We start from the raw sequence: 27,054 nt of genomic DNA, 5'->3' as shown, positions 1-27,054 counted from the left end.
AGAACAGGTAGCAATCCATAACCTTGATCCATGCCAGTAAATTAGTGTGGATTATTTTCATTGCCTGTGGTCTCACATTCAACATTCTAAGAGAGTTTACCAACAGTATTTCTCATTGCTGTGTCATCTTGCATCCAGAATGTTGAAGACTGTGCTCCATTTGAAAAGTCCCACAATGGGACTCCCATTGTTCCTTGTGGTGCCATCGCCAACAGCATGTTCAATGGTAAGTGACCCTTCCTTGTCCCATGGTGTACACTTTCTTAAGTGTGTGGCCCCTAGTTGTACAGATGATCACCTCTGCAGCTAAGTGGCATTGATTTTTGTTTATTTGTTTGCTTTTGGTTGTTTATGTATATTATCCCAGCTAAGCCAGACACTGACATTCAGAATTTCGTTTGAAAGTAACTTATCCCTTGACAGAGATCTAAAGAAGTAGCCAGGGAACATGAGTTAAACAAAACTTAAAAGTGTTTTTCAATAATTGGCTCAACCTTGATAGGAAAAATAATGGTCTTGTGATTCCAACATCTTTGGCATGTAAGTGTGTTGAGAGTCTGCTAAAACTCTGATTTATTTTTCAACTGTCTCTGGTTCTGCTCTTTAAAGGTTACAAAAATTATTTGCAAGTCTGACTAACACAACTTTTAATTTCCTTACAGATACCATTATTCTTTCATACAATCTTAATTCAGCTATACATATCAAAGTCCCAATGCTAAGGAGTGAAATAACGTGGTGGACAGATAAGTATGTCAAGTTTCAGAATCCAAGTTCCAGAAATCTTTCTAATGCTTTTGCAGGTAAGATCCATACACTAGCTTACTATTCTCATCTTTTCACAAAAACATTTTTTTTAATATGGGGAGAGATGTTATGATTCCTCCTTCTTATTCCATTCTTGACTTCCTTTTTTTTTAATATGGAGAGAGATGTTATGATTCCTCCTTCTTATTCCATTCTTGACTTCCTTTTTGATCTTTCACTATGCTATGCACGCTTCCATCGCATATCTATCAAAAACAAGAAATGATTGATGCCCTGGTTCCTCCCAGTTTAGCTTTAGGAAAAAGGTAATGGTTTAAGAAACTTGTTGCTTCTTTGATAATAAGGATGAGCATGAAATTTATCAAACTGGTACATTTTTTAAAATAAAAAGGGACACTAAAATTGTATACTTTTTTGAAACTTTTATTTATTGATCAACAAATTGACATTATTATATTGATATACCTATAAAATAATTAAAATTAAAAGCTACTTTCAAAAATGCAATTGTTTCAAAAATTAAAATATATATATATCTTTGTATATTGAATCAACTTAAAAATCTCTTTAATTATCATTTAAATTTAAAAGACAACATAATGTCTTCATTACATGTTCCTGTATTTTTCTCAGAATTTGTTCTTTTTACAATAACCTTATAATTTTTAATTTGTTAACAAAGTTGCCTGCAGCCTTTTTCCAGTTGCATTTTATAGTTAATCAATTTGAAACTGTTGACATCTTTAATTGAGTCTCCTCTTTTGAATCTAACTTTTTTTATAGGGGAAATATTCTATAGGTGCTGAGGAACTTATTATGTTCACAACCAACTTTACTAAATAGAGGATAGTCTTGATTTCAATTGTTTAAATTGAAATATGCTAATGTTTTAGCATAGATATTTCCATTGGCATTGTCTTTTTGACTTCACACAAATTTTCTCCATTTATGATTCCTTTTAATGTATTACCAAATCTAGATGCTACAAAATTTTAGACCTTCTCTGTCATTTTATTCTGGTAAAGAAAAATATATATAACCTAGTTAAAAATAAAAGCTCCATCAAGGGTCTTCACATAAGTTAAGATATCCCAAAGCACAATTAGAGGATTTAAAATTTAAACTTGTATACAATTTGAACTTGTAAATATATTAAATAAAATTTAATATATTGTATTTTAATATAATATGTTAAATTGTTCCCCTGTTTTCAGAAGGTAAATTTCAAATGTCTTCCTGTTTGGAAGCTTGGTTTTCAATAATCACAATTCACTAAACCTTCAAAAGCTAAAATTTTTTGGCATTCCATAGTTTCAATAATTTAAAGATTTTCAACTATTTAAGAAAATGCAAACAAAAGTTAGAGAGTTTGCTTATTTAAAAACAAAACAAACAGGATCATTGTAGGTGGGAGGAGTTTGGATGGGAGGAGTTCTTTAAAGGCTTAAATATTTGTAAAATTCTTATCGATAATTAACAGCAAAGAGAGACTGTACATACTGCCATATTGGAGTATTTTAAAATTTTCCATCAGTGTCATAAAAATTTTGTATTTGATTTCTCTATTAACAAAAAACAATATTTATAAATTTCACAACTACAGCTCTTATTTTGATTAGTAGAATATTGTAGCTTATTTGGATACAATTTGAATTACGACTATGCCACAACTAAGAGTAAGCACATTTTTTCTTATCAGTTTCTCAATTTACTAAAAAGTATTCTCTTTACTCTTATGTTGTGCTCCACCAAATTTGCATTTCCAATATCAATACAAAATCAAACAATTTTAACTTAGTTGAATTTTTTAAATGGATTTGTAGTAACATTTTTAATAATGTCAGAGGTTTTACCATCAGAGATTAAACTTCAAAAAAATTTCTTTTGATTCCATGAGATAGGGGGGGAAATCAAAATAGTTTTAGAATTAACTTACCTGAGATTTCTACTTGAAGCATCTAGAGGCATTGATGTATGTGCCAGTTTGAATCTGTAGTGGACCCCAGAAAAGCTATGTCCTTTAATCCTTATTCAATATTGCTGGCTGGGAGCATTTTGATTGTTCCCCTGGAGATGTGATCTACCCTATTGTGGGGGTTAACTTTTGATCTGATAGCTTCCATGGAGTTGTGACTCCACCCATTAATCCTTTAAAAGAGGAAACATTTTGGAGAGAGTCCTTTTTTAGAACCAAGAGAAAGCCACTGCAGAGCCAAGTAGAGCCGCAAGGCTGAGAGAACCACAGAGTCCACTAGCCAGCAACCTTTGATATTGAAGAATAAAAATGCCCCCAGGGGAACTTCATACAACAAGAAGCCAGGAGAGAAAGCTAGCAGACTGTCGCCTTGTTCACCACATACCTTCCCAATTGAGAGAAAAATGCTGAACCCATCGGCGTTCTAAAGTGAAGGTAACCTCTTCTTGGTGCCTTAATTTGGACATTTTCATAGCCTTGCTTTACCTGGAACATTTTCTCAGCCTTAGAACTGTAAACTAGCAACTTATTAAATTCTCCTTTTTAAAAGCCATTCTGTTTCTGGCATATTGCATTACAACAGCTAGCAAACTAGAACAATGTACAACTGGCATTGTTTAACTGTTTTCAAAGTTCTTTTTGAGCTCATGGAGATTTTCTTCAATTGAAAAAAAAATTCTCAATAGAAAAATGAAATTAATAGGACATTATTTATGATAAACATATGATCTAAATGAAAAGGCATGTTGACACAATGATATATAAATGGGCTTTCTGTAGCTATGTAAGTTAAAGCATTGTTTTATGACAATCTTTTAAAAATAAATACTGCAAAGGGTGACAAAGGTCCTGCAATGATTTGTTGCATGTTTTTTCTGTTTTTAAGAATTTGTGCAATTCAGAATATTTTCATACCGAGCAATTAAAATAAAATACAGAATAATAATAGAAAGAAAAACTAACAGCTAATTCTATTTTTTTAATTAAAAAAAATTAACTAACAAAACATTTAGAAATCATTCCGTTCTACATATACGATCAGTAATTCTTAATATCATCACATAGTTGCATATTCATCATTTCTTAGTACATTTGCATCGATTTATAAAAAGAAATAAAAAGACAACAGAAAAAGAAATAAAACGATAATAGAAAAAAAACAACAAACTATACCTCACATGCAGCTTCATTCAATATTTTAACATAATTACATTACAATTAGGTAGTATTGTGCTGTCCGTTTCTGAGTTTTTGTATCCAGTCCTGTTGCACAGTCTGTATCTCTTCAGCTCCAATTACCCATTATCTTACCCTATTTCTATCTCCTGATGGTCTCTGTTACCAATGAAATATTCCAAGTTTATTCACTAATGTCGGTTCATATCAGTGGGACTATACAGTATTTGTCCTTTAGTTTTTGGCTAGTCTCACTCAGCATAATGTTCTCTAGGTCCATCCATGTTATTACATACTTCATAAGTTTATTCTGTCTTAGAGCTGCATAATATTCCATCGTATGTATATACCACAGTTTGTTTAGCCGCTCGTCTGTTGATGGAGATTTTGGCTGTTTCCATCTCTTTGCAATTGTAAATAATGCTGCTATAAACATTGGTGTGCAAATGTCCGTTTGTGTCTTTGCCCTTAAGTCCTCTGACTAGATACCTAGCAATGGTATTGATGGGTCGTATGGCAATTCTATATTCAGCTTTTTGAGGAACCGCCAAACTGCCTTCCACAGTGGTTGCACCATTTGACATTCCCACCAACAATGGATAAGTGTGCCTCTTTCTCCGCATCCTCTCCAGCACTTGTCATTTTCTGTTTTGTTGATAATGGCCATTCTGGTGGGTGTGAGATGATATCTCATTGTGGTTTTGATTTGCATTTCTCTAAGGGCCAGGGACGTTGAGCATCTCTTCATGTGCTTTTTGGCCATTTGTATTTCCTCTTCTGAGAAGCGTCTGTTCAAGTCTTTTTCCCATTTTGTAATTGGATTGGCTGTCTTTTTTGTTGTTGAGTTGAACAATCTCTTTATAAATTCTGGATACTAGACCTTTATCTGATATGTCATTTCCAAATATTGTCTCCCGTTGTGTAAGCTGTCTTTTTACTTTCTTGATGAAGTTCTTTGATGCACAAAAGTGTTTAATTTTGAGGAGCTCCCATTTATTTCTTTCTTTCTTCAGTGCTCTTGCTTTAGGTGTAAGGTCCATAAAATCGCCTCCAATTATAAGATTCATAAGATATCTCCCTACATTTTCCTCTCACTGTTTTATGGTCTTAGACCTAATGTTTAGATCTTTGATCCATTTTGAGTTAACTTTTGTATAGGGTGTGAAATACGGGTCCTCTTTCATTCTTTTGCATATGGATATCCAGTTCTCTAGGCACCATTTGTTGAAGAGACTGTTCTGTCCCAGGTGAGTTGGCTTGACTGCCTTATCAAAGATCAAATGTCCATAGATAAGAGGGTCTATATCTGAGCACTCTATTCGATTCCATTGGTCGATATATCTATCTTTATGCCAGTACCATGCTGTTTTGACCACTGCGGCTTCATAATATGCCTTAAAGTCAGGCAGCATGAAACCTCCAGCTTCGTTTTTTTCCCTCAAGATACTTTTAGCAATTCGGGGCACCCTGCCCTTCCAGATAAATTTGCTTATTGGTTTTTCTATTTCCGAAAAATAAGTTGTTGGGATTTTGATTGGTATTGCATTGAATCTGTAAATCAATTTAGGTAGAATTGATATCTTAACTATATTTAGTCTTCCAATCCATGAACATGGTATGCCCTTCCATCTATTTAGGTCTTCTGTAATTTCTTTTAACAGTTTCTTGTAGTTTTCTTTGTATACGTCTTTTGTCTCTTTAGTTAAATTTATTCCTAGGTATTTTATTCTTTTAGTTGCAGTTGTAAATGGGATTCGTTTCTTGATTTCCCCCTCAGCTTGTTCATTGCTAGTGTATAGAAACACTACAGATTTTTGAATGTTGATCTTGTAACCTGCTACTTTGCTGTACTCGTTTATTAGCTCTAGTAGTTTTGCTGTGGATTTTTCAGGGTTTTCGACGTATTGTATCATATCATCTGCAAACAGTGATAGTTTTACTTCTTCCTTTCCAATTTTGATGCCTTGTATTTCTTTTTCTTGTCTAATTGCTCTGGCTAGAACTTCCAACATGATGTTGAATAACAGTGGTGATAGTGGACATCCTTGTCTAGTTCCTGATCTTCGGGGGAAAGTTTTCAGTTTTTCCCCATTGAGGATGATATTAGCTGTGAGTTTTTCATATATTCCCTCTATCATTTTAAGGAGGTTCCCTTGTATTCCTATCTTTTGAAGTGTTTTCAACAGGAAAGGATGTTGAATCTTGTCAAATGCCTTCTCTGCATCAATTGAGATGATCATGTGATTTTTCTGCTTTGATTTGTTGATATGGTGTATTACATTAATTGATTTTCTTATGTTGAACCATCCTTGTATACCTGGGATGAATCCTACGTGGTCAAGATGTATAATTTTTTTAATGTGTTGCTGGATTTGATTTGCTAGAATTTTGTTGAGGATTTTTGCATCTATATTCATTAGAGAGATTGGTCTGTAGTTTCCTTTTTTCGTAATATCTTTGCCTGGTTTTGGTATGAGGGTGATGTTGGCTTCATAGAATGAATTAGGTAGCTTTCCCTCCACTTCAATTTTTTTGAAGAGTTTGAGCAGGGTTGGTACTAATTCTTTCTGAAATATTCGTAGAATTCACATGTGAAGCCGTCTGGTTCTGGACTTTTCTTTTTGGGAAGCTTTTGAATGACTAATTCAATTTCTTTACTTGTGATTGGTTTGTTGAGGTCATCTATTTCTTCTTGAGTCAAAGTTGGTTGTTCATGCCTTTCTAGGAACTTGTCCATTTCATCTACATTATTGTATTTATAGCATAAAGTTGTCCATAGTATCTTGTTATTACCTCCTTTATTTCTGTGAGGTCAGTGGTTATGTCTCCTCTTCCATTTCTGATCTTATTTATTTACATCCTCTCTCTTCTTCTTTTTGTCAATCTTACTAAGGGCCCATCAATCTTGTTCTCATAGAACCAACTTCTGGTCTTATTGATTTTCTCTATTGTTTTCATGTTCTCAATTTCATTTATTTCTGCTCTAATCTTTGTTATTTCTTTCCTTTTGCTTGCTTTGGGGTTAGTTTGCTGTTCTTTCTCCAGTTCTTCCAAGTGGACAGTTAATTCTAAAATTTTTGCCCTTTCTTCTTTTTTGATATAGGCATTTAGGGCAATAAATTTCCCTCTTAGCACTGCCTTTGCTGAGTCCCATAGGTTTTGATATGTTGTGTTTTCATTTTCATTTGCCTCGAGATATATACTAATTTCTCTTGTAATTTCTTCCTTGACCCACTGGTTGTTTAATAGTGTCTTGTTGAGCCTCCACGTATTTGTGAATTTTCTGGCACTCTGCTTATTATGGATTTCCAACTTCATTCCTTTATGATCTGAGAAAGTGTTGTGTATGATTTCAATCTTTTTAAATTTGTTGAGACTTTCTTTGTGACCCAGCATATGGTCTATCTTTGAGAATGATCCATGAGCACTTGAGAAAAATGTGTATCCTGCTGTTGTGGGGTGTAATGTCCTATAAATGTCTGTTAAGTCTAGCTCATTTATTGTAATATTCAACTTCTCTGTTTCTTTATTGATCCTCTGTCTAGATGTTCTGTCCATTGATAAGAGTGGGGAATTGAAGTCTCCAACTATTATGATAGATGTGTCTATTTCCCTTTTCAGTATTTGCAGTGTATTCCTCACGTATTTTGGGGCATTCTGGTTCGGTGGATAAATATTTATGATTGTTATATCTTCATGTTGAATTGTTCCTTTTATTAGTAGATAGTATCCTTCTTTGTCTCTTTTAACTGTTTTACAATTGAAGTCTAATTTGTTGGATATTAGTATAGCTATTCCTGCTCTTTTCTGGTTGTTATTTGCATGAAATATCTTTTCCCATCCTTTCACTTTCAACCTATGTTTATCTTTGGGTCTAAGATGTGTTTCCTGTAGACAGCATATAGAAGGATCCTGTTTTTTAATCCATTCTGCCAGTCTATGTCTTTTGATTGGGGAATTCAGTCCATTAACATTTAGTGTTATTACTGTTTGGGTAATACTTTCCTCTACCATTTTGCCTTTTGTATTATATATATCATATCTGATTTTCCTTCTTTCTACACTCTTCTCCATACCTCTCTCTTCTGTCTTTTCGGTTCTGACTCTAGTGCTCCCTTTAGTATTTCTTGCAGAGCTGGTCTCTTGGTCACAAATTCTCTCAGTGACTTTTTGTCTGAAAATGTTTTAATTTCTCCCTCATTTTTGAAGGACAATTTTGCTGGATATAGAAGGCTTGGTTGGCAGTTTTTCTCTTTTAGTAATTTAAATATATCATCCCACTGTCTTCTTGCCTCCATGGTTTCTGCTGAGAAATCTACACATAGCCTTATTAGGTTTCCCTTGTATGTGATGGATTGTTTTTCTCTTGCTGCTTTCAAGATCCTCTCTTTCTCTTTGACCTCTGACATTCTGAGTAGTAAGTGTCTTGGAGAACGCCTATTTGGATCTATTCTCTTTGGGGTGCGCTGCACTTCTTGGATCTGTAATTTTAGGTCTTTCATAAGAGTTGGGAAATTTTCAGTGATAATTTATCCATTAGTTTTTCTCCTCCTTTTCCATTCTCTTCTCCTTCTGGGACACCCACAACACGTATATTTGTGCGCTTCATATTATCATTCAATTCCCTGAGCCCCCTGTTCAAATTTTTCCATTCTTTTCCCTATAGTTTCTGTTTCTTTTTGGATTTCAGATGTTCCATCCTCCAGTTCACTAATTCTAACCTCTGTCTCTTGAAATCTACCATTGTAGGTTTCCATTGTTTTTTTGCATCTCTTCTACTGTATCTTTCATCCCATAAGTTCTGTGATTTGTTTTTTCAGACTTTCCATTTCTTCTTTTTGTTCATTCCTTGCCTTCTTCATGTCCTCCCTCAATTTATTGATTTGGTTTTTGAAGAGGTTTTCCATTTCTGTTCGTATATTGAGAATTAGTTGTCTCTGCTCCTGTATCTCATTTGAACTATTGGTTTGTTCCTTTGACTGGGCCATATCTTCAATTTTCCTGGTGTGATTTGTTATTTTTTGCTGGCGTCTGGACATTTAATTACCTTAATTAGTTTATTCTGGAGATTGCTTTCACTTATCTTACCTAGGGTTTTCTTGCTAGATGAGTTTGTTGTCTATCTGTTCATTGACCTTCAGTTCAGCTTTTTCTGGGCCTCTAGCTTAAGTTTTGTTTATCAGAGGGTAAATTTTCAGTTCTTATTTTCTTGTTTCTTGTCCTGCTTGTAAGGTGCCTTTTCCCTCCCTACCCTTAGGAGGGTCTACATAGGTATTACAGACTCCAGCTGGGTTTTCCCGGACTAAGCTGGCCTCCTTTCGGGGGGAAGGAATCACCTGCATCAGTTTTCCCTGAGTGTGAGACCCAGCAGGTTGAAAGACTTTCCTGTGAAGTCTCTGGGCTCTGTTTTTCTTATCCTGCCCAGTATGTGGTGCTTGTCTGTCCCACCAGAAAATATGTTGTGACTCCTTTAACTTTGGAAGGCTCTCCCTGCTGGGGGCGTGGTGGAGACAGAGGAAAGGTTGTAGGCTGGTTTTAATGGCTTCAAATTGCGAAGCCCTGGGATCTGAATTCCTTGAGAGAGGGATTCCACCTGAGTTGTGTTTCACCCCTCCCGTGGGGAAGGTTCAGGTGGTAGACAGCCCTGAAAACAGCCTGTTTCTGCCTTTGGGGCAGTTGCAGCCTGTGCAATCCTGGCACTGAGTCCAGAGGCAACCAAGCCTCCATAGAAACAGCCGCAGAAGGCTCTGTTCGTCCCCTTTCCTCTTTTTCAGTTAACCCAATAGGTGACTTCCGCCTTGATCAGTTTTACCTGAGCTGGGGGCCTATTTTTAGTAGTCAGAATTTGTTTATTAATGCCACTATTGGTGTTTGGTTGGACTCAGTCCCTGCTACTGTTGGAGACCTTTTCCTTTCTGTCCGGGAAGCCGCCTGTGGGGGAGGGGCACCGGTCAACCGGCTGCCGTGGCTTGGGTAACTCACCGTTCCGAGACTCGCATCCGATCCAGAGACCTGTAGCTGGTCTGGGAAGCCACCTGTGGAGGAGGGGTGCCAGCCGCTGGCCGCTGCGGCTTGGGGAACTTGCTGTTCTGAGACTCGCAGCTGGTCCGGAGCCGCCTGTGGGGGAGGGGCGCCAGCTGCTGGCCGCCGTGGCTTGAGGAACTCGGTATTCCGAGACTCGCAGCCGGTCCGGAGACTTGCAGCCGGTCTGAGACTCGCAGCCAGTCCGGGAAGCTGCCTGTGGGGGAGAGGCACTGGCCACCACGTCTTGGGGAACTCGCTGTTCCAAGACTCAGAGCCGTTCCGGGAAGCCACCTGTTGGGGAGGGGTGCTGGCCGCTGGCCACTGCAGCTTGGGGAACTCACTGTTCCGAGACTCACAGCCGGTCGGGGAAGCCTCCTGTGAGGGAGGGGGCGCCAGCCGCCAGCCGCCGCGGCTTGGGGAAGCGCACACTGCTTGGGGAACTCACCACTGCCGAGACTCGCAGCCAGTCACGCTGTGCGTCTGGTCTCTGTCGTGGCTCCAGGAGCTGTTCTGTACTGTTTCTGGTTATTTAGTAGTTGCTCTGGAGGACAAACTAAAACGCACGCACCTTACTAAGCCACCATCTTGGCCCCCTCCAACAGCTAATTCTTTTTAAAAATATTTTATTGAAATATATTCATGCACCATACAGTCTATCCAAAGTGTACAATCATTGGTGCACAATCTCATCACATAGTTGTGTATTTATCACCATGATCATTTGTAGAACATTTGAGTCACTCCAGAAAAACAAATAAAGAGAAAAAAGAAAAAACATATACATCCCATCCCCCTTACCCTCCCTTCTCATTGACCACTAGAACTGTAATCTACCCAATTTTTACCCCTTATCTCCACCCCCATTATTTATTTCTTTTTTTGTCCTTATGTTTTACTTATCTATAGCCTGGATAAAGAGAACGTAAGCCAATAGGTTTTTGCAATCACAAGGTCACATTGTGAAAGCTATATAGTTATGCAGTTGTCTTTAAGAATCAAGGCTCTTGGAACAGTTCAACAGTTTTAGGTACTTTCCTCTAGCCACTTCAGTACACCATAAGCTAAAAAGGGATATCCATATAATGCATAAGGATAACCACCAGGATAACCTCTCAACTGTTTGAAATCTCTCAGCCACTGAAACTTTATTTTGTCTCATTTCTCTTTTCCCCCTTTTGGTCAAGAAGGCTCTCTCAATCCCATGATGCCGGGTCTTGGCTCATCCCCAGGAATCATGCCCACATTTCCAAGGAGATTAACACTGGGGAGGGCAGTGAGTTTGCCTGCTGAGTTTGTTTAGCGAGAGAAGCCACATCTAAGCAACAAAAGAGGTTCTGTGGGGATGACTCTAAGGCATAGTTACAAGTAGTCTTAGCATCTTATTTGCAGGAATAAGTTTCATGGGGTGAGCCCCAAGATCGAGGGCTCAGCCTATTGAATTGGTTGTCTCCAATGCTTGTGAGAATATCAAGAATTCCCCAGGTGGAGAAATTTAATATTTCCTCCTTTCTTCCCAGTCCCTTCAGGAGGTTTTGCAAATACTTTTTTATTCTCTGCCCAAATTACTCTGGGATGTATTGGGTCATCACACTGAATTGGACTAGCCAACAAGATCTCACTCCCTATTCAAGATTCCATGTAATTATGGTGTTTGAATAAACTAACCGTAGAAGTTAAATTAGATATTGTGCTACCTAAAATATAAATGTTGTACCAAATAAACATCTTTTCCTTTGGTTTCACACAGCAGTTGAAGTTTTAAGAAAGAGACCATATCAAACTTTATCGTATATTCTGGTTTACCTTAGTCCTATCCATATCAACTGCATTCACATCTGTAGTTGAAGTCTGATCACTTTTTCAATTTATTAAACAGTTGCTGTATGGGGTAATGCTGACTTTCACAGCTTCAGTGCTCCAACTCTGAATCTAAGGTGTCACACAAATACCCAAAGTTCCGGGACTGACCAGATTATGCACAAATAGCTCAGCAACTAAGAATTTAGAAATAACTCCGCAATAGATGTGACTGCTATAGGAGCTTAGAATCTAGGAACTTTTACAATAGACCTTAACTTGATAACTTATTCTATTTCAATTCTCTGAGTTTGTATATTATAGTTAGTCTATATGAGTGAGGCATGAGAATATTTGTCTTTTTTGTTTCTGACTTTCATTCAACATACAGTCCTTAAGGTTCATATACCTAGTTGCATGCCTCACAACTTCATTCCCTCTTGCAGCTACTCAATAGTCCATTGTATGTATAGATCACAGTTCCCCCTTCCATTCCTCAGTCATTGTACCCTTAGGCCACCTTCATCCATTGCAAGTAGAGAACACTGCTGCAATAAAACTGGTGTCCATATGTCTATTTCTGTCCCCACTCTCATTTCCTCCTAGCAATGGGGTTGCAGGATCATATGACAACCCCACTCCTAGCCTCCTGTGCAGTCACCACAATGCCCACCAAAGGGGCTGCACCTCTCTGCTTCCTTACCAACAGTGAATAGATACATTTTTCTCTCCACATTTGCTCCAGCACTTGTATCTCTCTGTTCTTTTTTTTTTTTTTTTCCTGCGTGGGCAGGCACCAGGAATCGAACCCAGGTCTCCCGCGTGGAAGGCAGGCATTCTAACCACTGAACTACCTGTGCATCCTCTATCCATTTTAAACAGTATTATCCACACATCATACAACCCAACCTAAGTGAAAAATCAGTGGTTCCCAGTATAATCACACAGCCATGCCTTCAGCACCACAATCTATATGAGGACATTTCCTTTTCTTCTGCAAAGAATTCCGTACTCCTCCTCCATATCCTTCACTTATTGACATTTAATTTCGGTATATTGTCTATCCAAGACAGATAAGAGTTAGATGGCCCTAGTTGCTAGGGTCCAAGCATGCTTTGTTTTTATCTGTGAGAGCTCTGCATGCTATCTTTACATGAGTTATATTATGTTTTGATTGAAAGGGTCTTAGATTATCCTTTTTTAAAAATATGGAGTGCTTCATGAATTTGCATGTCATCCTTGCCTAGGAGCCATGCTAATCTTTTCTGTGTCATTCCAATTTTAGTATATGTACTGCTGAAGTGAGCACTTACATTATCTTTTACATGCAATCTCATGTTAAATTGACAGCTCCATTCACTGAACAAGGGTCTCTCACACACTACTAGCTAAGAGCATGGCACAAGTTGGAAAGGTGAAATTAAATGGCATTATTTGACTGGGACAAATGCTAAATCAGATGGAACAATCTGGAACAACAGAAATAAACTGGGACTGTCCTGGGTAAATTGGAGTGTGTGGTCACTATATTTATAGTTGAATTGCTAGTTTTTAAAAACAACTTACAACATTCTTTTGTTTTGATTTACCACACAACAACAAGACCTATAACAGAAAGGGTTCTGGGCATTCTCTCAGTTCCTCCTGCACTTTGTTCTTACCTCTATTGTAAAAATTACCACATTATAATATAATTATCTGTTTGCATACCTTCACTTCATACTGTGAATTCCTTTAGGAAAGGGTAAGCAATCGAGAAATGCTTACTGTTGAAGGAATAGATGAATACAAGTGACCCAATTGAACTTGAAAAATAAAGGAAGTTGGTGCCTTTTGATACATACTCCTCATACTCATACTCACAAGGGATAGGGTGGCATCAGGGGTTGGTAGGGGAAGGCATGATTGAATCTGCATTTTTAACAACCTCCCTAGGCCATTCTTATTTTAGTGACCCATAGGACACACTGCCTGGGGCAGGACCTCTGGGCAGAATAGAGAGAGGGTGAGGTCCACTGGGCAGACACTAAAAATCTAGCAAAATCGAAGTCTTGGGAAGAGTGCTATTTTCACCAAATAGGTGATACCCACAAAGTTTGAAAAGGAAGTTTATCCAGCAAAGAATTATATTCCTAGGGGAAGTATTCATGTACAAACATACTCCAGCAAATTAATCTGACTAAAATTACAAGCACCACTGTCCATACTTAGAAAACAGGTCTGGTTTCTTTTAGGAGAAAATAGTTTAGTCAGTAGTCAGGATTGAGAAAGATATACTTTCTATTTAGAATTTTGGTTTCCTACAAATAATAGAACTGACTTTATGGAAGTAAGAAGTTCATTAAATAATATACTTTTGGTGATAAGCTTTTTTTTTTATTAAAAAAAATCAATCAACATACAACATGAACATTCTTAACATATAAACACTCCATACTTGGTGTGCAGTCTGTGGCTCACAATATCATCACATAGTTGTATATTCATCACCATTATCATTTCTCAGAACATTTACAGGTGATAAGCTTTTTAAAATCCAGTGTGGTTTTTATTATCAACTTCTGTCTATCAAATAAAATTGGAAACTTTTATCCCTTTATCAGTCATTTATTGAACACCTTCTATGTGCCAGGAACTGGGCTAAATGCCACTGTGTGAGTGTGTGGCAGTGGGGACAAGGAAGACACTGTTCTCAAAAGTCTCCTATAGAGTTAGAGAGACAGATATGCCCACCGTTGTGAGAAAAGGATAAACAGATTCATCTTCTGGCACTGCGCCTCTACCCTGTTCTTCCAACATTCCTGTAGCGCCCAAACCTACCAGGGTTCCTGCCTTTAAAACAGGCTTTCATTTTCTTTTGTCTCCACATCCTGATACTTCCCAATTCTTCTTCCTCATTTCTAGCTTGATTCAAAGCTAGAAATCAAGTCAGTATAGAAATAGTCCTATGGTGAACATCTATGTAAGTCAATCTTTGTGTACTTCCATGATGACTTCCTTAGAATATATTTCTAGAAGTAGAATTTCTGGGCCAATAATATATGAAAATATTAAAATTTTATGCATATTCCTAGATAGCCCAGAAATGTTGTTAATTCATACTTCTAATTGCTATGTATGAGAATTCCCATTTCCCCACTGCCTCAGCCAAGGTTATCGCTCGTTTTTTCTTTCAATCTTTGTCAATTTTTAGATGAAAAAGCTAGCTTGCTTTAATTTACTCTTTTAGATTAGTAGTGAAAGTAAAGAAAATAAAGATATTCCCCCTCTTTTAGTTTGCCTGTGCTACTATCACGAATGCCACACAATAGGTTGGTTTAAGCAATGGGAATTTATTATCTCAGTTTTCACAGGCTAAAAGGCTTGCTCCCTCTCAGTGGTGGTGGCATTCTGGTGCTAGCTTGCCATAATCCTTGGTTTTCCCAACATGTAGTTATGGCCTCTCCTTTCTCTTTCCTGGTCCCAGCTTCTGCCTGTGGCCATCTCTGACCCTGGCTTCCAGTTTCTTCTCTTTAAAAGCCCCCAGTAATCAGATTAAAGCTCACTTTGCTTCAGTTGGTCACATCTTAAACTAAAATACACACACACCATTGTATTATCATCCTAATACAATTACCATTATCATTTTGCTCTACCTTTTTTTCAAAATGTTTATATGCATTTTACATAGTAAACACATAATGTACATATAATTTAATTCTCTGCTTCCCTCCCACGAATTACATCATGTTTTCTTAGAGTCTTTAAATCATTATTTTGTTTTTAACGTTTGTTATTGTGAAATATATATACAAAAAAAAGCAATAAATTTCAAATTACATTGTGTTCTACTTTGCTAGGTGCCTGAATGCCATATATCAGAAATGGAATAGCTTTTGAAAGGGGGAATTTGTTAAGTTGCTAATTTACAGTTCTAAGGCCATGAAACTGTCCCAATTAAAGCAAGTCTATAAAACTGTCCAAATTAAGGCACCAACAAGAGGTTCTTTCACTCAGGAAAGGCCGATGAAGTTCAGGGTTTCTCTCTCAACTAGAAAAGCAGATGGTGAACATGGCGATGTCTGCTAGCTTTCTCTCCAGGCTTCTTCTTTCATGAAGCTCCCCTAGGGGTGTATTCCTTCTTTATCTCCAAGGGTCTCTGGGCTGCGTGGGTTCTCATGCTTCTCATGGCTCTTTCATGGCTTTTTCATCATTCTGAAGCATTCTCCAAAATGCTTCCTCATTTAAAGGATTCCAGTAAACTAATCAAGACCCACCTGGAATAGGTGGACTCACGCCTCCACCTAATCGCTAATACCCACATTTGGGCAAGTCACATCTCTGTGGGATAATCTGATCAAGTTTTTAACCTACAGTTCTGAATAGGGATTAAAAGAAACAGCTGCCTACAAAAGATAAATCAGGATTAAAGCATGGCTTTTCTAGGGTACATAATCCTTTCAAACCAGCACACATTGTAACAAGTAGTTATAGAACAGATTTCAGAGTTTGGTATGGGTTATGATCCTACAATTTTAGGTTTCCTTCAAGCTGCTCCAAGACATTGGAGACTAAAAAATATCAATTAATTATTCAGCAGTCTTATTCATTTGTTAAATTCTATCTTCTCTGATAACTCCTCCTTCTCTCCCAAGGAGGAGGATTATATTTGAACTCTCTTAGCCACTGCTACCTTATTTTGTTACAATTCTTCTCCCCCTTTTGGTTACAAAGGCGTTGTCAATCTCATGGTGCCAGGGACAGGCTTATTCCTGGGATTCATATCCCATGTTGCCAGGGAGACTTTCACCCCTGGGTGTCATGTCCCATGTAGGGGGATGGGTAATGAATTCACTAACAGAGTTGAGAGAGAGAAAGGCCACATCTGACCAACAAAGAGGTCCTATGGGAGTAACTCTTAGGCATAACTATAGGTAGCTAAGCTTCTCCCCTACATAAATAAGCTTCATAGAGCAAGCATCAAAATCAACAGCTTGACAGCAGTGCAAGGGTAGCTCAGTGTTAGAATTCTCACCTGTCATTTTAGAGGTTCGATTCCCCGAGTCTGCACATGCCAAAAGAAAAAAAAAATCAATGGCTTGGCCTATTGACTTGGGAGTTTTGAGACAGTATCAGGGAGTTCCCTGGTTAAACCATTTTAAAATATATATTTTTATTGATAACTCTTTACTGACATACAGTCTGTTCACAGTATATAGTCAGTGGAACACAATATCACCACATAGTTGTGTATTCATCATCATGATCATTTTTAGAACATTTACATCAATCCAGAAAAAGAAATAAAAAGAAAAACTCATACATCCCATTCCTCTTACCCCTTCCTTTCATTGGCCACTAGTATTGCAATCTACTGAATTTTTTTTTACTCCTTACCCCCCCCATTATTTGTTTATTTTTCTTTATTTTTTACTCATTTGTCCATACCTTGGATATAAGAAGCACCAGACAGAAGGTTTTTGCAATTACAAGGTCACACTGTAAATTGTCTTCAAAAATCAAAGGCTACTGGAATACAATTCAACAGTTTCAGGTACTTCCCTCTAGCCATTCTAATGTGCCATAAACTAAAAAGGAATATCTATATAATGCATAAGAATAACCTCCAGGATAACCTCTGGACTCTGTTTGAAATCTCTCAGCCACTGAAACTTTATTTTATCTCTCTTCCCTCTTCCCCCTTTTGGTCCAGAAGGCATTCTCAATCCCATGATGCCAGGTCCTATCCCATCCCAGGAGTTCTTACCCACATTGCCAGGGAGATTTACACCCCTGAGAATCGTGTCCTATGAAGGGGGGAGGGCAGTGAGTTCACCTGCCAAGTTGGCTTAGAGTGAGAGGCCACATCTGAGCAACTAAAGAGGTTCTCTAGGGGTGACCCTTAGGCATAATTATATGTAGGCTTGGTCTATCCTTTGCAGAAATAAGTTTCATGCAGTTGAACCCCAAAATCAAGGGCTCAACCTATTGAATTGGTTGTCCCCATTGCTTCTGAGAATGTCAGGAACTCCCCACATGGGAAAGTCCCCAAGGGAACTTTGCAAATACATTTTTATTCTTTGCCCAAATTATTCTGGGACATATGGGGCATCACACTAACCTGTACAAACCATCGAGATCTCACACTCTATTCAAGATTCCATGTAGTTATAATTTCAAATAAAACTGACCATACAAGTTAAATTAGATAATGAGTTACCCAAAGTATAAATTTTGCATCAAATAAACATCTCCCCCTTTTGTCTCACACAAAAGTTGAAGTTTTAAAATATGGCCAATATTATCCTCTAACTTGTATTCTGATTTACTTTAGTCCTATCTAGAGCAGCTTCATTCATATCTCTAGTCAAAGTCTGATCACTTTTTTTTTGCAGCTTCATTCAGTGTTTTAACATAATTACATTACAATTAGGTAGTATTGTGCTGTCCATTTTTGAGTTTTTGTATCTAGTCCTGTTGCACAGTCTGTATCCCTTCAGCTCCAATTACCCATTATCTTACCCTGTTTCTAACTCCTGCTGGTCTCTGTTACCAATGACATATTCCAAGTTTATTCTCGAATGTCGGTTCACATCAGTGGGACCATGCAGTATTTGTCCTTTAGTTTTTGGCTAGACTCACTCAGCATAATGTTCTCTAGGTTCATCCATGTTATTACATGCTTCATAAGTTTATTCTGTCTTAAAGCTGCATAATATTCCATCGTATGTATATACCACAGTTTGTTTAGCCACTCATCTGTTGATGGGGACTTTCATAGTTGCAGTGCTCTAATTCAGAGTTTCAGGTGTCACACAAATACTGGAAGTTTCAGGGAATGGCCAGATTACACACAAATAGCTTAATATCTCAGAATTTAGAAATAACTGTTACAACTCCAGAATGGATGTGAATAATAGAACAGTCTAGGACTCTTTACAATAGGCCCAAACCTGATAACCCATGTTCTCGAATTCAGTTCTCTGAGTTTTTATATTATAGTTAGTCCATATGAGTAAGGCATGATATTATGATTAACCCCAGAACAGACAGGTCCATGTCTCGGGAAGAGAGAGTAGTCAGTACCAGGCTTCCTTGAAGGTGAGACCCAGCAGGTTGTCAGACTTTCCTATGAAGCCTCTAGATTCTGTGCTTTTCCTATCCTGTCCAACATGTAGCAGTTGTCTGCCTGCAGCTTTCTACCAGCATATAGTGACGTGGTAGCTTTAATTTCAGTAGTCTCTCCCTGCCAAGGGTGTGGTTGAAACTGAGGGTGAGGTAGTGGGCAGGCTTTGATTGCTTCTGTTTTCTAACCCCTGGGGCCTGAATTCCCTGAAGAAGGGCCTCCACTTGAGCCAGGACTTGCCCCCCTTTTCTTGGAGAAAATGCACCCTGTATGGAATAGTCCATCCAACTATTTACTTTGTCTCTCAGACATACCTTTATTACACCCTTACCTGGGGCAGTGCTGAAACCTGAGAGTGCTTGCAAGTTCTGTCTAATGAGCTGTTAAGAAGTTAAAAAAAAAAAAAAAAAAAAAACTTTTTCAGCACTGGACTCTCATTCCAAACAAGAACTGGAGTTGTACGTAATTCCGTGTGTTCCCAGGCTCTATGTGGCCCTTTCCTTGGGGTCCAGACCTTTTCTAGTATTTGTGCCATTCAACTCAAAAAGTCTTTGTTTTTTTTTTTCCCCATCAGCCCCTTCCTTTCTCTGCTGGCGCCAAAGTGCCTGGTTCCTTTAGGGCTTACTCCAGGTTTATCTGTGCTCCATGTCTGTTTTCAGTAGTCAGAATTTATTAATTACTTATGAAATTGGAGCTTGGTTTAGCTAACTCCTTGCTACTAAGTAAAGTCTGTTTCCGTTCCCCTCAGGAACCAGCCTGTGATGCTGGTGGGGGAGGGGTGCTGGCCTCCGTGGTGGGAAGACTTACAGTTCTGTGTGGGATCTTAGCCATTCCACCCATTCCAGACTGGTGTACCATGCATGCTGATCACTGATGTCTCCCCAGCAGTTCCAGGCTATTTGCTAGCTGCTCTGGAGGATAAACTAAATTCCATACCTCACTATGCAACCATCTTGCCCTGAATCTTAAACCATCAATTTTAAATTCTTCTTTTTTTTTTTTACATGGGCAGGCACCAGAAATTGAACCCAGGTCCTCTGGATGGCAAGCAAGCATTCTTGCCTGCTGAGCCACGGTGGCCCGCCCTTAAACCATCAATTTTGATACTAATATATGAAGTAGCTTACACACACATACACACACACACACACACACACACACACACACACGCAAGCATACATTTTTTTAAAAAAAAAAGTCTTTTTTGGCAGTTCCGGGTCAAAATGGCGGCTTAACAACGTGCGCATTAAGTTCGTCCTCCAGAACAACTACTAAATAACCAGAAACAGTACAGAACAGCTCCTGGGGCCACGTCAGTGACCGGACACACAGCGTACCCCAGTCTGGACCAGCTGGACCGGCTGTGAGCACCCCCAGAACCGTGAGTTCCCAAAGCTGCAGTGGCCGGTGCCCCTCCCCCATGGCTGCTTCCCGAGGGGAAAGGAAAGGACTTTACCAGCAGCAGGGACTGGGCACAATCAAATGCCAATTGTGGAACTAATTAACAAATTCTGACTACTAAAAATAGACCCCCAGCTTAGGTGAACCTGATCAAAGTGGAGGTTGCTCATTTTTGCCCTGGCGCCAAGGGGGCAATACTGACAGAAAAAGGGGGAAAAAAAGAGAAGGAAACAGAGGTTTTTGTAGCTGTGTATCTACAAAGGCTTGACTGCCTCTGGATACAGCGGCAGGACTTTTCAGGGTGCAACTGCCCCAGGCATAGGCAGAAATGAGCTCTTTTGGGGGCTTATCTGGAGCCTGTGCCTTCCCCAGGATAGGGGTGAAGCCCCACCCAGGTGGAATCCCTCCATCAAGGAATTCAGACACCAGGGCTTGGTAATTTGAAGCCATTAAAACCAGCCTACAACCTCTCCTCTGTCTCCACCACGCCCCCAGCAGGGAGAGTCTGCCAAAGTTAAAGGTACTGCATCATCTTAAGCTGGTGGGACCTGCAGTCAGACAAGCACCACATACTGGGCAGGATAAGAAAAACAGAGTCCAGAGACTTCACAGGAAAGTCTTTCAACCTGCTGGGTCTCACCCTCAGGGAAAACCAATGCAGGTGACTCTTTCTTCCTGATAGCAGGCCAGTTTGGTCTGGGAAAATCTGGCTGGGGTCTATAATATCTAAGTAGACCCTCCTAAGTGTGTGGGGGGGAAAGGCACCACACAAGCAGGGCAAGAAACAAGAAAACAAGAACTGAAAAATTCTCCTCTGTTAAACAAAACTTAAGCTAAAGGTCCAGATAAAGCTGAACGGAATGTCAAAGAACAGATAGACAACAAATTCATCCAGCAAGAAAACCCTAGATAAAAGAAGTGAAAGCAATCTCCAGAATAAACTAATTAAGGTAATTAAATGCCTAGACACCAGCAAAAAATAACAAATCACACTAGGAAAATTGAAGATATGGCCCAGTCAAAGGAACAAACCAACAATTCAGATGACATACAAGAGCTGAAACAATTAATTCAGAATGTACAAACAGACATGGAAAAACCTCATCAAAAACCAAATCAGTGAATTGAGGGAGGATATAAAGAAGGCAAGGAAAGAACAAAAAGAAGAAACTGAAAATCTGAAAAAACAAATCACAGAACTTATGGGAATGAACGACACAGTAGAAGAGATGAAAAAAACAATGGAAACCTACAATGGTAGATTTTGAGAGACAGAACATAGAATCTCTAAACTGGAGGACGGAACATCTGAAATCCGACAAGAAACAGAAACTATAGGAAAAAAAATGGAAAAATATGAGCAGGGACTCAGGGAATTGAAAGACAATATGAAGCACACGAATATAGGTGTTGTGGGTGTCCCAGAAGGAGAAGAGAAGGGAAAAGGAGGAGAAAAACTAATGGAGGAAATTATCACTGAAAATTTCCCAACTCTTAGGAAAGACTTAAAATTACAGATCCAAGAAGTGCAGCGTACCCCAAAGAGAATAGATCCAAATAGACATACTCCAAGACATTTAATAATCAGAATGTCAGAGGTCAAAGAGGAAGAGAGGATCTTGAAAGCAGCAGGAGAAAAGCAGTCCATCACATACAAGGAAAGCCCAATAAGACTATGCGCAGATCTCTCAGCAGAAACCATGGAGGCGAGAAGACAGTGGGATAATATATTTAAATTATTAAAAGAGAAAAACTGCCAACCAAGAATTCTATATCCAGCAAAATTATCCTTCAAAAATGAGGGAGAAATTAAAACATTTTCAGACAAAAAATCACTGAGAGAATTTGTGACCAAGAGACCAGCTCTGCAAGAAATACTAAAGGGAACACTAGAGACAGATATGAAGACAGAACCAAGAGAGAGGTGTGGAGAAGAGTGTAGAAAGGAAGACTATGAGTAAAGGTAAAAAGAAGGAAAATTAGATGTGACGTATAAAATCCAAAAGGCAAAATAGTAGAAGAAAGTACATGCAGTAATAACACTGAATGTTAATGGATTAAACTCTCCAATCAAAAGACATAGTCTGCAGAATGGATTAAAAAACAGGACTATCTGCTTTCTCTACTCAAAGGACACAAGGGCAAGGACACAAATGGACATTTACACACCAATGTTTATAACAGCATTATTAACAATTACCAAGAGATGGAAACAGCCAAAATGTCCATCAACAAACAGTTGGCTAAACAAACTGACATTTACATAAGATGAAATATTATGCAGCTGTAAGACAGAATAAAGTTATGAAGCATGTAACAACATGAATGGACCTTAAGGACATTATGCTGAGTGTGATTAGCCAGAAACAAAAAGACAAATTCTTGATATCAGTGTATGGTCTCACTGATATGAACTGATATTAGTGAATAAACTTGGAATATTTCCTTGGTAACAGAGACCATCAGGAGATAGAAATAGGGTAAGGTATCTTACCTCCTCTCAATTACCTCTGGTAATTGGAGCTGAAGGGATACAGGTTGTGCAACAGGACTGAATGTAAAAACTCAGAAATGGACAGCACAATATTACCTAACTGTAATACAATTATGTTAAAACACTGAATGAAGCTGCATATGAGAATGATAGAGGGAGGAGGGCTGGGGCATAAAGGAAATCACAAAGAAAGATAGATGATAAAGACTGAGATGGTGTAATCTAGGAATGCCTAGAGTGTATAATGATAGTGACTAAATGTACAAATTTAAAAAGTGGTTTTGCATGAGGAAGAACAAAGGAATGTCATTACTGCAGTGTGCTGAAAATAGATGGTACTTAATATTTTAAAATTTCAACTAATGTGTGAGACTAAAGCAAAAAATGTTTATTTGGTACAAATCTATGCTTTGACTAGTGCATCTCCTAATATAACTTATGTAGATAGTTGATTCAATACCTTAAGTACATGGAACTTTGTATAGGACATGAGATTTTGTTGGTTTGTCCAGGTGATGCCATGATGAATCCCAGAGCGATTTGATCAGTGAGTGGAAAAGTATTTGCAAAGTCCCCTTCGGGGAATGGTGAGAACGGGGGAAAACTCAACTTCCCCAAGTTGAATTCTTGATATTCTCACAAGCAGTGTGGACAACGAAAGCTATAGGCAGAGCCCCCAGTCTTGGGGTTTGTTCTTATGAAACTTAACCCCACAAAGGATAGGTCAAGCCTACTTAAAATTAGGCCTAAGAGTCACCCCCAAGAGAACCACTTTTGTTGCTCAGATGTGGCCTCTCTCTCCAGCCAACACAGCAAGCAGACTCACCACCCTCCCCCTGTCTACGTGGGACATGACTCCCAGGGGTGTGGATCTTCCTGGCAACATGGGACAGAAATCCCAGAATGAGCTGAGATTCAGCATCAAGGAATTGAGAAAACCTTCTAGAACAAAAGGGGGAAGAGTGAAATGAGACAAAGTGTTAATGGCTGAGAGATTCCAAACAGAGTCAAGAGGTTATCCTGGAGGTTATTCTTATGCATTAAGTAGATATCACTTTGTTATCCAAGATGTAATGGAGAGGCTGGAGGGAACTGCCTGAAAATGTAGAGCTGTGTTCCAGTAGCCATGTTTCTTGATGATGATTGTGTAATGATATAGCTTTCACAATGTGACTGTGTGATTGTGAAAACCTTGTGTCTCATGCTCCTTTTATCTACCTTGTCAACAGATGAGAGGAACATATGGAATAAAAATAAATAATAGGGGGAACAAATGTTAAAATAGATTTAGTTTGAAATGCTAGTGATCAATGAAAGGGATCAGTAAGGGGTATGGCCTGTAAAATTTTTTTTCTTTGTTTGTTATATTTTTCTGTTGTCTTTTTATTTCTTTTTCTGAATTGATGCTAATGTTCTGGGAAATGATTATGATGATGAATATGCAACTATGTGATGATATTGTGAATTGCTGAGTGTATGTGTTGGGAATGTTTGTGTTTCTTGAAATTTTTTTTAATTAATAAAAAATTTTTTTAAAAAGTTTTTTTTTAAATCTTTCTTCAAATATAGAAGTTTTTTCATTCTCTACATTCTAAAGAAAACTGAAGGGATTGATTATTTTTTCCAACATATCTCTTATTTTTCTCTCATAGGATCCACAAAGCCACTATACTGGTCTAAGCCTGCCTATGAACTGGATGAAGAGGATCCAGGCAACAATGGCTTTATCAATGATGACTTCATTGTGTGGATGCGGACGGCTGCCTTTCCCACTTTCAAAAAATTTTACCGTCGTCTAAATCGAATACAACATTTTACTGAAGGCTTGCCAGCTGGTAACTATAGTTTCAACATAACCTATAGTATCCTTTTAAGGAAAACTGGTGTCCATTTAGCTAACTGGTTGTCAAATTATTGTATTCTAAACTTTTCCATTCTTTATGTCAAATCTGTATTTTAAAAAAAGAGAGAGGCATGGTTCTTCTAAAGGTAATACCATATCACCATCTCGCTGTACTATTTTCTCTAGGAATAACAGTATTAAAAATAATTAAGAACATCCAATATTTAGGTTAAAATAGGATGAACTGTTTCTGTCCCACAAGAAAGATTAAATAACACTGGGCCTAGAGATCTAAAACAATGAGGAGAAGCATGCTGCATAGGATGGGATAAGATGGAGGACCGTGAAAGTAAAGAGAGGTATGATAAGAAGCAAAACTGGAATATCAACTAAACCTCAAGGCAGAAATGTTCTGGGAGTTAGGAAGAAAGCATTCTTAATGGAAATGAGAGAGGGAGAAAGCAGCTGGGCAGATGAGCAGAGGTGGGATCTAAGGGCCTGGTGAAAATGAGGAATTTTGATGTAAAAGAAAAATAACTTACTTCCTAACAAGTTTCCTTGTGCCTTTAAATAGCATGTTGCCAAGTGACTTAAGGCCTTTTAAGAGCTTTGCTGGGAAATGCACGGTCTTCTGCTGTTGCTATAAGAAGCCTTTATTTGTTTATTAGTTTGGTTTCAAAAGCACCAGATGTTTAAAAACCTCCAGCCACATGCATAATCAAAATGACATCATTAAAATGCTAATGATAGCAAACCCACTTCAAATACTTTCTCCCTAGCAGCAGGAGCTGCTGATCTTTTCAAAACCCAAATGAATACACCCATCTTTGGTTTTCACCCCCCAAATTTTGCCATCCATCTCATTCTTTTGTTTTTGTTCTTCCTTTCCCTTAAGGAAAACGAATTCTTCCTGAGGTAGGATCCCAAACCTTAGCATATTAAGGACTTTAGCTTGCCCTAGATCTATCTCCTGATAGACAAACAAAAGTTCAGATTTGTTGGAAAACCTATCTGTATTCTTTTGGTTTCCTTGGGTTTGCCAAAGGAAACTTCACATATCTGTTCATTATTTAGTTGCCTATAACTCATTCAGGTCTATTTGAATCAGAATTCTCTTTCATAGATTGCTGCTGTTTAGAGGGTAAACTTGTTTATACTTACTTTTATTACAGTAAGACAGATTGCTGCTTTTTAACAATTAGGTTGAACCATATGAAATTGAATAGTCAGTGATTTTTTACCTACATGAACAGCAATTTCAATCAAAATGTATTTAGCAAATGCAGTACTGGAGATGAAAAGTGCTGACATAGATCCTTAACAGGTTTTCTTAGACTTTCCAGTAACCAGTTTCCAAGGAGAAAAAGCAGTTGTTCTTTCCACCCTGACATGGGACGGAGGCAGTGGACTTTTCTTAGGTTTCGCCTACACTGTGACAGGAGCCATGACATGGTTGGTCCTCTTTTCCATGATAGCAGCTCACTTAATGCTGAAAAAAAGGAAAACATTCTTCCTCCAGCAGTAAAGTTTCCTCAACCTATAAAAAGAAATGTAGAAGAAAGAAATGGACGGTTCAGTAACAAAGCCAAAGATTTCTGAAAAGTCTTGAAATGACTGGGATATTTCAACAATGAGACATGGATTGACTGATCAGATGTAATCATAGATAGATAATGCAACTTTAGAGTTAAAAAAAAGGAAGTAAAAGAAAAAACTGTCTCAATTATGTGTAGTAAAGTGCCTTTGGATGGGGAAGATAAATCATACTTGAGCTCTTAACCAAGTCTTGAGTATTTATTTGAAGTCTTTGTGCCTAAAGACAGATGAATACCTTAGGAGAATGTGGCCACCAGACGAGAATAAGTAAGCTTGGGCCCCATGAGTAGGCTGTTTAAGCATCAGATCAGGCCTGGACCATGAGTCTTGATGAACTGGTTGAAATTATTATAGTCTTTAAAACAATAATTGTTAAAATGAGTATCAGGATGATTTTTGAAAATTGGTTTATTCAATGTTCTCCCCTTTCTATGGCTTTAGACTAAGTTTTCTCCACAAAGAATAAGCCAAAGAAGAGATTATAGGAGTTCCCCAAGAATCCATAATACAGAAATATCCTAAAAAGAAAAGCTAGAAAGTTCCCTGAAGTTATTGATGTGAACAAAAGGGAAACATTAAAGTGACTGACTCAATGTGGCCTCTCTCTAAGCTAACTCGACAGGTGAACTCACTGCCCTACCCCCTTCTTGGGACTTGACTCCCAGAGGTGTAAATCTCCCTAGCAACGTGGGACAGGACTTCTGGGATGAGATGGGACCCAGCATCATGGGTGAGAGAACCTTCTTGACCAAGAGGGGGAAGAGAGAAATGAGACGAAATAAAGTTTCAGTGGCTGAGAGATTTCGAACAGAGTCGAGAGGTTATCCTGGAAGTTATTCTTATTTGTTATATAGTTATCCTTTTTAGTTTGTGGT

General features: G+C 38.3%; 1 protein-coding gene and 1 non-coding gene across 3 annotated transcripts in view; one reads left to right on the top strand and one right to left on the bottom strand.

The window, feature by feature from the left end:
* LOC143648474 (cell cycle control protein 50C-like) overlaps positions 1–26,362 on the top strand; it is a 48,075-nt gene extending 21,713 nt beyond the window's left edge. The window contains exons 5-8 of one of the 2 annotated variants that reach the window (XM_077118601.1): positions 139–226; positions 663–803; positions 24,393–24,602; positions 25,918–26,362. In XM_077118601.1, the coding sequence (XP_076974716.1) occupies positions 139–226; positions 663–803; positions 24,393–24,602; positions 25,918–26,108 (630 nt within the window). In that variant the 3' untranslated portion in view covers positions 26,109–26,362. The remainder of the gene's footprint in view (positions 1–138; positions 227–662; positions 804–24,392; positions 24,603–25,917) is intronic. The other variant, XM_077118602.1, reaches the window with a different exon arrangement.
* On the bottom strand, positions 12,943–13,049 carry LOC143648962 (U6 spliceosomal RNA). The gene has a single exon (XR_013158856.1). It is a non-coding gene; the product is annotated as a U6 spliceosomal RNA (small nuclear RNA).
* Positions 26,363–27,054: the final 692 nt, after the last annotated feature.

Source organism: Tamandua tetradactyla, chromosome 10 (genome assembly GCF_023851605.1).
Source record: "Tamandua tetradactyla isolate mTamTet1 chromosome 10, mTamTet1.pri, whole genome shotgun sequence".
Taxonomy (NCBI): domain Eukaryota; kingdom Metazoa; phylum Chordata; class Mammalia; order Pilosa; family Myrmecophagidae; genus Tamandua; species Tamandua tetradactyla.
Note: the sequence above shows the minus strand (reverse complement) of the source record. Positions and strands in the feature narration are given on the sequence as shown.